The sequence below is a fragment of the Oncorhynchus mykiss genome, chromosome 10, assembly GCF_013265735.2.
Source record: "Oncorhynchus mykiss isolate Arlee chromosome 10, USDA_OmykA_1.1, whole genome shotgun sequence".
Taxonomy (NCBI): domain Eukaryota; kingdom Metazoa; phylum Chordata; class Actinopteri; order Salmoniformes; family Salmonidae; genus Oncorhynchus; species Oncorhynchus mykiss.
Genome location: NC_048574.1, coordinates 35546326 through 35559991, shown reverse-complemented (window position 1 = coordinate 35559991; position 13666 = coordinate 35546326). Strand labels below are relative to the sequence as shown.

The following is a 13666-nucleotide window of genomic DNA, read 5'->3' as shown; positions in this document are numbered from 1 at the left end:
TCTGTTGTAGAAAGAAATGGGTTAGAAGAAGCCTACATAACCAACCCATAAATTAAAATGGAACATCCAATGATGGCCATCTATGTAAACTTTAATATTGATTTATCCTGCAATATATGTTCAATTGGTAATATTAATTTTTGTCTTCTTCTAATGCCTCTTAAGGGGAAAGTCATCTGAAAGTAATTAGATTGTTACTGAGTTTGAGTAACCCAAGTTGTTACTGATTACAATTTTGGACAGGTAACTAGTAAATTTAACGGATTACATTTAGAAAGTAATCACCCCAACCCGGCCAGTGAGTAAGCGACTCAAAAGAGTGTTGCCAGGGGAAAACATCAACTGATCTGGGAACTGGTACTGACAAAGGCCCTACTGGAACGCCTGAATCTAGTACTTACTTCAGATCCACTGCCTTCAGGATTTGAGTAAAGGTAAAACTTGCAACTTCCAAGTCTATCACAGCCACAAACAGACAAGCAGCCCAAAGCCTTTTTTGAGTGTCCTGTGTCGAGAGAGAGAGAGAAGAAAAACAATGTATCGTCAGTCTGTGTGAATAGCCTTGAATATAGTTTATTTCAGAGACAGAGAGTTATGGTTCAGTTGTTTATTCACTATAAGCTTTCCATCATCAGAGCAGACAGAAAGGGTATCAGTAGGTAAAACACATTGTATAGTCTACTAGTAACTTGGAGACAATGGGTGAATACATACAAGCACTTTGTCCACTGAGGCCTGAACTGCCTTCCATATTGTCCAAGCACGATCACACACAGCATCTATCACCTGGAGACTCTGACACAGAGTCATAAAGTCCGCATCCTTCTCTTGGTGCCTGATGATTCAAAAAAAGAAAAAAAAAGTCAGACACATTTAGATCAACCATACTTAGTTTGGACATGGTGCACTCAGAATAGTAACAAATTCACTTTTGACAGTCATGATTTTGTGAGGGGGGCAATAAGTACATGTAGTTGTTGATGTAGAATTAGTGTGTTTTGTCATTGTCTTGCCATATCCATTTTTGTACTTATGAATGATATATACCCATTGATTCTTAAATAATATAACGCATCAGAACCCCAAATATAAGCTTGTTTTACTCCAATGTTTATAAATAACGTAAATGTAAACAAACGATATCGCCTCAAAACATGCTTAAAACTATACTATTGATATCATGGATGTTCAGTCCTTGCATCCATAGATGTTTATGAATATGATAGCAGATATATTTTCTGGCGCATCCCTCATCTTTTTACCAAAACAGAGGCAAGGGGTTCCCCTTTGTTATGGTTTCAACTACGTACTCTAGCTTTAACACCATCAACACTCAATGGTAGGCCTTGTAGTTCAGACCCAAATGTTGCGGTGTCCATTCTTACTAACGTTGAACACGATTTCTGAAGTGGGAAATAATATTTATGAACCGTGATCAGGGGCTCTATGGAAGTTGTGTTCCCATTAGTGAAAGTGATGACTGTCGTGAGATGGCTATAGTAGCTAAGTTAGTCATTTGGCAAGATGCTTAGTTAGCTAGTAGCTAGCTACTGAAACAAATTTGTTTTAGAATCTAGCTATCTAGCCACCTAAAATAGCCAAATAGCTGGAAAATAACAGCTTGATGTTACTAAACTTAAAAAGTAAACTTGTAACAAATAAGACAATGGGCATGTCACATATTCCCAAATAATAATTAGCTAGCTACTGATTGATAACTAGTTAGCATGTTTTCCCAGCTGTTCGTCTTGACTTGTTTTCGTAGGGGGGGGGGGTGTTGTTGGTAACGTTACGTTAGCTAGCTAGCTATCAAATAGTTAGCAAACGATCGTTTTACGGAAAGAAAATAACGTTACATTGTAGTCAGTAACATAACCGGGTACGTTCTATGTTAACAATTATCTTGTTAAATACGATGGATGGACGGGCTGCTTACTTTTCAATTGATAAATCTGGATTCTCCTTGTCCGGGGAGGCGTTTTTTATGCTGGGCTTCATTTCCTTGTTCTGTGCTGCTCCAGAGTTGCGTTTTTTGGGAGGCATCTTTGTGGGTTATCAGATTATTAAAGCTAAATTATCAAATGGATCTGTTTTCTATTGTATGGCCTTTTTAATAGTTTACTTCGTTTATATCCCAATTTGGTCCCGTACAAACCCCGGTGTTACTTGTCAGCTTCCTGAAATCCTACTACGGATTCAGGTCTTCGATTCTCAGAAGAAAGAAACCGCGGGAAAATGTCGCATACGTGACATCCGCCAGACGTCATCTCCGCGCCAATGTGACATTCGTCTTTGGCGCCATCTGTGTGTAGGTCCAAATGTAAAACCACCAGAGCAATTTATACATTGTGCCATGTATTGGGGCAAAATAAATGTCTTAGTAAAAACTACACAAAAAAATAATGTTCAAGAAACCCCAAACATGTGCTGCTCCAATGTTGTGTTGCTGCCATGCTCTTTATGTAGTGTTGTGGTGTCTCTCGTCATGATGTGTGTTCTGTCCTATATTTTAAATGTTTTACCCCAGCCCCCTCCCTGCAGGAGGCCTTTTGGTAGGCAATCTTTGTAAATAAGAATTTGTTCTTATCTGACTTGCCTAGTTAAATAAAGGTTCAAATAAAATAAATCTCTGTAGTCAAAGTTTCACCTAGCTATACAGTCAATAAAGAACTGCCCTCTGTACACCCACCACCAGCACTAAAACATGACAAAACAGATGTACAGTAGCCTAATATTAAAATGATATATGTTTTATTTCTTTGCACAGCTAGTCCTCTGGTGAGCAACAGATCAGAATAGAGATGAGATTAAGACCACACACAGTGATTCTCGTCCTATAGCACGTCTCTTTGTTAGCGGACACTGAAACAGCCCTGCACCGCTACATTTGTCCTCTCATGAAGAAAAACATGGGGTGTAATCATTAGACCAAAACATTTGGCAACAGAAACAATTTATTTCAAATGAAAAATGTAGCCTAACAGTTAATAGCATTGGGCCAGTAACTGAAAGGTCACTGGTTTGAATCCCTGAGCTGACAAGGTAAAAAAATCTGTTGATGTGCCCTTGAGCAAGGCTGTAAATCGCTCAGGATAAGAGTGTAGACTAAAATGTTTTGCAGTAAAAACGAGTTTCTATTGGAGCAATTCCGGTAGGTCCCTCCCCGTTTCATTCTGTTAAGTTCTTAGTGAATATACCCATGGTCTCTGTGTATGCATGCTGCAGCCATGGCCTTTAGACTATATACACACTAACACAATTGCAAATAGACAATGCAAAATGTATTTTTAAAGCATAAATAAAACCACCAATTCACATTGTCCTGAAGGACAATCCGATACATTTTCTAAGTAGTCTTTGTTTTAAAAATGATCTTTAAAGTGTCAGTATAGCAAATGGCAAAATGGTATCCTTCTGGCTGGCAGGGTATGATGCCTGGACAGTGACATCCTTACTTTGTCTCTTCATACAAAGTTCTGCAGGTGATGATATACTCTTCAGCTCCACCAGTGAGGAAGGGTCATGCCTCTGTCCCATTTTCCCAGGCTATAGCTGTGAAATCCACCTCGGTAAGGTTGACAGTGTCTCTGTCTGTCAGGTTTACCGTGAACGGTGCCTCCATCCTCTCCGGCTCTACTCGTTCCTCTCCTCCTCCACTGTTGTTCAAGTTGTTCCCCCTCCAGGAATTTAGAGGTCGAATGGATTTCTTAAAACGCTGAATGGAGAGAGAAAGATTAATAAAGAGATTTTTAAACTGAATGGCATGTGACTGTTTATTTTCATTACTGATGTAACCCTTAAATTATTTGCACACTGGCATCCTTTTAACCTATCAAGTGTTTAATGTGTTCTTAGTGTGGCTTCAGTATTCAAGTCATTTCAATACAGATTTATTTGTCACCATAGGACAATTCGTATAGCCATGTAACATGGCTTGTGTAATGACAGACAAGGGGAAAATGGGGCGGACGTTACTGACGTTTTTCAGTGTCCCCGACTCCTTGCTGATGGCCACGATGGCCCAAATGGGGATCTGCAGACAGCAGGTGGCGCCCATGCACACGCCCAGTGCCTTGCCCCAGCGAGGATACACATAGGCACCATACTGCAGCGGGGTGTTGTACATCTCAATGAAGATATAGGTCAGAATGATCTGGATGCACAGGAACACAGAAACAGAGGGGCATGTGAAACAAAGGCAACTACACTAAGAAAGTTTAACAGCAACCATGGAATCAAAGCAGTGATCAAAAACTCACAGTAGCTTTGGAGAGATAGACCAACACCCAGACAGACGCAGCAGAGTGCGGCTGAGCATGCACAGACTCTTAAACAGACGTCTGTATGATAATCCAGGCAGAGCCTCTATGGTATGATCCATTCTCTCTTTCTGGCTCAGGACACTTGGTTAGTTCACTCATTTATGTTTCTATTCAACAGCTACTACATATGTTTTTTTTATTCAAATACACATATCAGACAGACTGTGCATACATGAGGGGTGATTGAAAATAAACCCATAGAGAACACAGCCGGGGGAAAAGGGGATAGAATGTCAGTCTCTTTAAATTATTCACCACTGTCAGGGTGCAACAAAGGGTGGATTTTAGACAGAGGGATGCTTTTTCAGAGACATAATGTAAAGGTAGAGGGTCTGACTCACCAGTAGGAGAAATGGGGTGCAGAATACCCAGCATGCTTTGAAGTAGAGCAGCACTTTGCTGCACCAGGGAGGACAGCGACAGATCATGTCAATGATGTCCTGGCAAAACTGGTTCACTCCTGTGAATGTTACGGTATGCAGACACACATGCATGCTGATTAGTCAGAGTATCTGAAGACACTATTGACATACAGTAAGTGTGTGGCATGTCTGAATAGTGGTTAGTATGTTTAGTTAGTATGTGGAATGTAGCATGCAGGGTATGGAGCTGGAGTTGCATGGTGTACCATAGAAGAAGGAGATGCCAATGCACATGAAGAGGGTGATGATGATGAGGCCGAAGCTAGTGGCGAAGGAGTCGATGAGGGTGAACCAATAAATCCCTCCCTATGGAGAGACAGACATCAGTACACACACACACACACACACAAATACTTCAATACAAACTCACATCAGTGATCAACAGCAGTCCCATTAGATAGAAGCCGAAACACAGCAGTCCCAGGAACAGAGACTTCTGCTTCATGTTAGCTCTGAGCTGTGGGAACTCATCCAGCACGGCCGTGGTGATGCCCTCCATGTTACCAAACTACAGAGTGAAAACAGGGCCAGAAGACAGGGAGCAGGATGTTAGATGTATATGTTTTGTTAGTTCAAAGAGATAGGGGTTCAATACAGAACAAGGCTGTGGTTTACCAGAGTGTCGACCCCCAGCATGAAAAGCATGAGGAAGAAGAGGATGGACCAGAACACTGATCCTGGCAGTAAAGCAAGGGCTTCTGGGTACGCCACAAACGCCAAACCAGGACCTGGAGCCAGAACAATAATGAGCTTATTTTTGCCATAAAAATAGCTTTTTAATGCCATGATAATAACTGGGTATATTGTTATAACCATGTCATAACCGTAACAGAAATGTGATTCTACATCTGCATTGCTTGCTGTTTTAGGCTGGGTTTCTGTATAGCACTTTATGACATCGGCTGATGTAAAAACGGCTTTATAAATACATTTGATTGATTGCTTGTTAATACAAGTGGAGTGACTGGCTCATCGAGAGCTACCTGTATCTGCCACCTCGCCAACAGGCACTCCCTTCCTCCAGGCCATGTGACCCAGGATTGAGAATATGGCGAAGCCCGCAAAGAAGCTGGTGCTGCAGTTCCCTATGGTGATGACCAGACAGTCCCTGAAAGCAACACAATGTTTGATATACTCAATTTCCCAGCATGCCTGTAGCCTCAGAGAGAACAGTAGTAGAGTAGAGTACAACTGACCTGATGACATTGTTGTCAAACTTATTGTAGGAGGCCATGGAGAGCAGCCCCCCAACACCAATCCCCAACGAGTAGAAGACCTGTGAGGCAGCATCGTTCCATACCTACAAGGTGAACGGTGACAGTTAAGACATGCTGTCTACTTTGTTGGCCAGCACCAAGAGCCTTGACACTCATCATTACAGGTAGACAAATACACACAAAAAACAAACTAACTTGACTTTACTCTAGAGATTCTACCAGCCTGTCTCCACTAGGGGGATGTAGTTTACCTGTGCACTGGCCAGCCGGCCCCAGTCAGGGGTGAGGTAGAAGGCCACACCCTGAAGTGACCCCTCCAGTGTAGCACCCCTGATGATCAAAACGATCAGCACGAAGTATGGGAACGTCGCAGTCACATAAACCACCTACAAAGTTAAAGTAACAGCTCTTAAGTACATAGCAACACCAAGCGCAAGGATGTTTGTTTTGAGGGCATGTTTGCGTAACATGAGTATGTCTGTGTTTAAAGGTGTGTGTGTATTCTGATGACGTGTGTGTTATATCACCTTGCCAGAGCTGCGGATGCCCTTGAGCATGCAGAAGAAGATGATGACCCAGGCAGCTAGGAGGCAGAGAGCCAGGGGCCACCTGACAGGACCAGGGTCATGGAGGCCCTTACTGTTCACCACACCCAGAACACGCTCACTGGAACACAACACACAGAGCAAACACACACAGAGTATTCAGACCTCTAGCCAGAACTAGTTGGATAGACCCAGCTAACAGAGACATTTTTAACAGGAGATTGATGTTACATCATATAGTAAAGTCAGCTCATCTCCTTAACGACATGAACACATACAGCACAGTGTACACACAGCACAGACTTTTTGAAGGAGAACATTTCAGGCATTTCATGGTCGTCAATATTTCAATACAGTTGAGGGCCAGCATGACGCTAATTCCCCCACGATAAACCAATCCTAATCTGAATTCAATCATGCAAAAGACATTCAATCATTTTTTGCGAAAAACACTCTACAGTGATGGAAGAGCCCTTACTTCCAGAAGACCTCTGAGGGGCTGAGGGCTCTGCCAGAGGAGCTGTTCAGTGTGGCGTTCCCACAGAGGTAAGCATTGGCTGGGGCATCACAGGACCAGGGCAGGGGGCTCTGGAAAGAGCTGCCCAGGTAGTAGAAGGTCCAGGCTATGATCACGTTGTAGTAGAGGCACACCAGCATAGACACACAAAGCATCCCAATGCCAATGCCTATAAAGAGACACACAGGCAGATTGATGTGTGTAGTCCAGATGAGGGAGCTTTCGATGTTGGCGAACATAAGATTGAGGCTAATCAGTGTTGGTGGACAATTACGGAGTGTTGAGAGGACAATGGAGGCATGGGGGTCGTGGAGGTTTACCTTTGAGGAGGGGACAGCACTTCCACACTGTGATTGGTCCAGCAGCTCCATACTGGCCTAGACTTAGCTCCATGAGAAAGAGGGGGACACCGGTGAAGAAGAGCATGATGAAGTAGGGGATGAGGAACACACCTGCGGACAGAGGAGGCCACAAGTCAAACAGGAAATGGGATGATACAAGAGGCGACATCCCTCATTAATTTGATTGTTATAACACTGAGCTGCTAGTTACACGGAAACATGGCATGTACGGGTATGTCCTACAAATAGCACTATGGCTATATAATCACTTACTACATCTGGAAAGCTGCCAGCCAGCAGAGGGTTTTTCTATCCCTCAACTATTGAAGTCTCAGCAAGTGCTAGCTTCACACGGGGAGCTGAAGTTTGTTTACTATAGTTTTGAATGAACCATTCAGTAGACTGTCTTAAGGTGTGTTTTTCTGTGCACAGGTGTGTGTTGGCTTTCTAGCACCACTGGCTGCCTGTGATTGCGTGGCTTTGGTTTCCACTCTCAGATGAACTCTCCAGCACAATCCACAGAGAGGAGAGGTCAGTGCAGACCGGAAGGCCAAGGTAACATAATACACATCAATTTCAATACAATAATACAGCTTCATTCATACTTAGAGTCTGAGGGGCAGTGTGAAGTGTATGAGGGCTAAAAGCCAGCTTGGCTGTGGGTTACTCACCTCCTCCATTGCGGTAGCAGAGGTAGGGAAACCTCCACACATTCCCCAGTCCCACACAGTAGCCGATACAGGAGAGCAGAAACTCATACTTCCCACCCCACTGCTCTCTTGGGAGAATAAGTGGGTCTGGTGGGGGTGCAGGGGACGGGGGGCGGGACTCAAACTGTGGCTGGGATGAGGGATTGGTGACATCATGAGCTAAATTAAACCCATTCAGCTGTGCTGGACTCTAGAACAGATAGAACACATTCAAAACTGTCAGACAGATCCTCTATCAGAATAACCTATAACGATGTCATGCCTTAATGTTGAAAAGTTGGATTCCATGTCACAAGTAAAGTACCCCCCCTCTATTTTAACTTGTATGAGACACTGGGACTGCACATTGTTTAAGGTGAACACAGTCAGTGACAATGGTAGGCATAGCTATAGAGTCCAGGTTTACAGATATGGGTGTGGTTCACACATCAGGAAATATGACATTGTCATGCAGTCTTTGTAAACCATTGCGTGTGACCTCTAGAGCTGTGTCACTGTTGTGCCTTCCAGTGCAACTGATGCAAGCACTCATTCTGCTTCCTCCCCTGCAAGGCAAAGAATTTAACTCACAACAAAATAGGAACTATTGCCTCTATTTATGCGTGTGTGTTGTCAGTGGACCAGTCGGCTAAACAGACAGAAAATAGAAGAACTAAGGACACCAAGAGGATGGAGGTCAGGTGAAAATGGCAGTTCAGTTTTGAGAACTGCCATTCATTTGATTTAGGCCACTACCATCCGCCTGCCTCATCATCATGACACATTGTAAGTCATAAAAGGAGTAGAAAGAGTAGCCTACAGGTAGTTGTTACACAATGGGCTACAATAGGTTATGCAAAACAAACAATAAAATGAGATCAATGTGATGGATTGATGATAAGTCTGTATCAACTGAAATGTTGATTGTCTTAACTTTGATTATGTCTCTGAAATAAACATTGAGAGGTTTACCCAAGGTAGTTGTATATTGGATATTTGAACCAAGCATGCCATCACTCTGAAGATGGTATATTCTGAACGCACCATGACAATGACAATTATATATAGAATTGTCATTGTCATGGCGCACTTTGTGTAAGAGCTATTGAAGATTGAATCCCCTACCCTTCAAAAACAAAATCAGAATTTCCAAAAACCAAAAGCCATGGATTTTTAATCCATCCTCCCCCCGATTCAGAATATATCATTTTCATAGTCATGGCACGTTTTGTGTAAGAGCTATTACAGATTTTTTTTTAAAGCTGTGGGTTTTGTCCATCCTTCCCTGATTCAGAATATACCATCTTCATAGTTATGGCATGCTTGGTTCAAATATCCAGTATAAAACTACCTTGGGTATAAACCTCTCAATGTTTTTTTTACTGACAAGTCTGGTGTTTCTATGTCAAACAGTTGTGTTATATTTAGTGATGCAATATTACTTTTTATATACAATGCAACTCAAAATTGAACACATTTAACATATTTTTTTAGGCCCATAACCATGTGTGAGGTGTATACTTTTGTTTCAAAGTAGATTTGTTTAAGACTACTAAGAATCACTGTGTGGCCCTGGTTTAGCCCACTGCAGTAAAATGTTAAATAGCAGGTTGGTGAGATGGAGGAGGCAGGTGATCAAAATTAAAATGTTTAAAAACAAAAGCTGTAGATTTTTGTAGATCCTCCACCGATGCAGAATATATCCTTTTCATAGTCACGGCATGCTTTGTGTTAGTGTTATTAAAGATTGAAAGCCTCCCCCCAAAAATAAAATGTCATTTGAACAAAAATAGCTGTGAATCTTTGTCCATCCTGTTCCGATTCAGAATATATCATTTTCATTATCATGGAACGTGTTGTGTAAGAGATATTAAAGATTAAAAGCCCCACATTTCAACAACAATAAGAGCTGTGAATTTTTATCCATCCACTCCTGATTCAGGATACATCATCTTCATTGTCATGGTATGCTTGGTTCAATAGCTATCGGGTAGAGAAAACCGAATATCCAGTACAAAACTAATTTTACTGAGGTAGAAAATGGTGACCTATAGGCTAGTAGGGTGTTCACTTTCCACTACATCGGATGTCAGAGGAATGAGGACATACGGGTTAGATTACTTTATAGAACTACAAATACAAATAACGATGGTTCCATTCGTTTTCCATAAATTCCAAAACAATCCAATATTCACAAAGAGGTGAAATTAGACCTTTTAACGACGTTTAAAAAGTTTATGTTAACTAACAACAGGTTGTTTCCTTGCTTACCCCTTGTTGATGTGTTGATTTTTTCTCTGTAATGTTCCCAGGTGCCGTTTTTGTCTGCTCGCTCGGCATTTTCCCGGGGAGAGATTCACTTGGTTTCTTTGGATGTTCGATACATTGTTCAGATTAAAGTTAATGGTAATATATTCGTGCTTTGACGGAAATGTTCGTCAGTGATGATTGAAATCGGCACTTTTGGTAATGACCGGGAAATTACAGTAGAGCGCAGGTGCAGTCACTGAGGGGATTCGATTAAAATGGCCCGGGCGCCCGTTATCGTGTTTTACACCGGGTGAAGCTTGATTGCATTCGTGAGCCCGTTCAAAGCCCACAGCGAAATTGGCCCAAAACAAAAGTGACATAATTAAGCACGTGGAGTAACGAGTAGGATTCTGTATTTTCAGATGTAAAAGTGATTGCTTTTGATAAAAACGATTTATCCGCCTTTCCAGTTAAAATTTGTTTGACAATTCAAACATATATTTTATGGAAAAGAGATGTATGTTTCTGGATGATGCACCATGCTGCCTTGTTGACAACATGATGGAGCTGCGCAGATTACTGTTCATTTGAGAAGGTCGCTCCTGTCTCACTGCTTTTGCCCGGAAACGTCATCGGCCATAGACGGGTGCACCGCAGCTCAGCATAATCGAATCTGCCCATTGAACAAAAGGGGGAAACACACCCTCTTCTTAAAACACCTTTACTGAGCCACACCCTTTCTACAACTGCACCCCTTCACTAAATGTTTTGCCTACTGTATCTGTCTGTCTCAATCTATTTTCATCAGGTTATTGAGCAGCTACAGCACGTCTAATCAAACCCTGCTTCTTCAAAGACGGTATTTTTTCTATTCTGAGAAAGCGTTGCTCAGAGCACCAGTAGAGGAAACCAACTGCAACAGCAGGAAATTGCAGCCGTTGCTTTTTCTATGAAATGAGAAACCACATATTAAGCTCCCCTGTTTTGTTGCATGGCCAAGAAGATGGAATTGTGTATGTAACATGTAATAAGATATCTCTAAAAAAAAAAATCAAACAGCAGACCGTATGAACAAATTGGCTAAACGAGGAAAAAATAGGTAATGCCTTAATTTGTATGGCATCTTGGCTTGCGATGGTCCATGGCCATATATTTAAATCAAGTCAAGCTTCATTTATACAGCACATTTCAGACACTGAATGCAACGCAATGTGCTTTACAGGGGGGAAAAAAACAAAAAAAATATGAAAATAAAAGCTAAAATATTTACTACAAAACAAACATAACATAAAAAACAAAATAATGACAAATTGAACAACTAAAAAACACCCTAAGGAAAAGCAAAGCCAAAAATAGATGTTTTAAGATCACTTTTGATTATGTCCACAGTTTCGGCTCCCCTCAGGTTCTCTGGCAGGCTATTCCAGAGGTTGGGGGCATAGTAACTAAAGGCTGCCTCTCCATGCCTCTTGGTCCTAGACTTTGGGATGGTTAAAAGGCCAGTGCCAGAAGACCTTTGGAACCTACTGGGTACATATCTTAAAAGCACGTCTGACATGTATTGGGGTGCACAATCGTGGATTGATATAAAAACCAATAGAAAAATCTTACAATTAATTCTCAAACTCACAGACAGCTAGTGCAGAAACCTTAAAATCGGTCTAATGTGTGCTCTCCGTATGGTCTTGGGACCAGTGCTGCAGCATTCTGTATGTTTTGCAGTTGACCAATGGCTTTCTTGGGTAGACCAGACAGGAGAGCATTACAGTAGTCAAACCTGCTTGTAATGAAAACATGGATGAGTCTCTCTGTATCAGCCTGAGAGAGAAAGGGCCTCGCCTTGGCAATGTTCCTCAGGTGGTAAAAAGCCATTTTGGTCACATTCCTAATGTGTGATTCGAAATTGAGTTCAGAATCTAAAATAGCACCTAGGTTTTTTATCTGGTGTTTTATCTATGTTGCCTGTGAATTAAAATGTGCGGCTAGATTCTCTCTCTGTGCTTTGGCTCCAACAATAAGTACCTCGGTCTTGTCTTGATTTAGCTGTAGGAAGTTGTGAGCCATCCAAGTATTTAAATCACTAATACAGTCTAAAATGTATCCGTGGAGCTAAAATCCTCTGGTGACACAGAAATGTGAAGTTGTGTATCGTCTGCATGACAGTGAAAATCAATGCTTTGCTTTCTGATATCATCACTAACATCAAAAAGATTGTGACACCTGGAAAACCCTTGTTACAGAAACCTTTACAGGAAAGTCCCAGTCACTTCACACCAAGGTAAGTGACATTGGCAGAGATGCAGCCTTTATGAACCATGCAGCCAAACCCGCCAGCTACCAGTCTGTAACCTCTGTTGGGGACAGCCAGCAGAGAGGAAGAAGAAAAGCCCAAGAATGACTTTTGAGCCTGAGTTCATGACCAGATAGGGATCACGTAGTCCAAATAACCCAGGGCCCGTATCCACAAAGCGTCTCAGATTATGAGTGCTGATCCTGCATCATTTTGGACTTTTAGATCATAATGAATAATATAACATGGACAGATCCTAGATCAGCACGCCTACTCTGTGGAGGATATGCTTATGATGGTTAAATTATTATATGTGACTGACCACCTTGATTCAGTCTTATGTAGCAACATTTTACATTTATTTTTTTACATTGGATAAAAGCAGAGACACAGAGCTACAAAATGGTAACATACACTGCATTTGAGGAACAATGGGAAAGTAATTATCCTTTGAAAGTTGATAAACCTGAAACCCCACTTTTGAGAAAATGGTCCTTGAATGTTTTGGTACACCTACTGGAGAGCTCTTCTTTGTCTACACCCATTCAGCATTGTTCACACCCTCTTAAGCCAGCCCCACCCAACAAGGATTCACATGTGAGGTAATGTGCTAAACAGTGAGTGAGTGTAGTAAAGATTAAGACTATAAGTGGTAAAAGTAGTAGCCTACAGTAAGGACAAATTCCAGGTAAACTGAAAGTGTCCAGACAAAAATATGTTATAAATATTAGATGACATAGTAGCAATATCAAAAATAGTGTCAATATAAAAAAACAACAAGTGTCAATACCAGTAGAGAAATAATTACATAATATACAGTATGTACAAGAACAATATCAATAACCATATCAGTGATACTGGTGATAGATCAGGTAGTAATATGCATACAATAAGGGGTAAAGTGGCTGAGCAGCAGGATAAAATAATAAATAGTACCAGCAACATATGGCGTGTGTGTAAGGAGAGAGTGATTTGAGTAGAGGCACTGCAGATAGTGCTGATGACTGGTTCGTGCGAACCACATATGAACAAATTAATCTATATTCAGAGAGCCTGTTTTTGTCCTGCCCTTG

General features: G+C 41.6%; 2 protein-coding genes across 3 annotated transcripts in view; both read right to left on the bottom strand.

Moving 5' to 3' along the window:
* The window catches only part of rb1 (retinoblastoma 1), a 42151-nt gene extending 39966 nt beyond the window's left edge, over positions 1–2185 (bottom strand). The window contains 3 exon segments of the mRNA NM_001124256.1: positions 402–505; positions 715–835; positions 1937–2185. Coding sequence (NP_001117728.1) covers positions 402–505; positions 715–835; positions 1937–2043 — 332 coding nt within the window. The 5' untranslated portion in view covers positions 2044–2185.
* Positions 2186–2734: 549 nt separating this feature from the next.
* Positions 2735–11153, bottom strand: slc6a7 (solute carrier family 6 member 7). 2 transcript variants are annotated; one of them, XM_021618233.2, is made up of 14 exons: positions 10325–11139; positions 8036–8264; positions 7344–7475; positions 6985–7192; positions 6489–6627; positions 6213–6347; positions 5941–6044; positions 5728–5852; positions 5360–5472; positions 5115–5252; positions 4951–5050; positions 4664–4782; positions 3980–4153; positions 2735–3715 (listed from the first exon to the last, which is right to left on the bottom strand). In XM_021618233.2, exons 1-14 carry the CDS (start codon positions 10391–10393, stop codon positions 3521–3523), a joined length of 1980 nt encoding a protein of 659 aa, XP_021473908.1. In that variant the 5' UTR covers positions 10394–11139; the 3' UTR covers positions 2735–3520. The 2 variants fall into 2 exon arrangements, with proteins under 2 accessions (XP_021473908.1, XP_036846039.1); XM_036990144.1 differs by lacking the exon at positions 2735–3715 and adding an exon at positions 4260–4390 and having other exon boundaries at positions 4017–4153; positions 10325–11153.
* Between the last annotated feature and the right edge of the window lie 2513 nt (positions 11154–13666).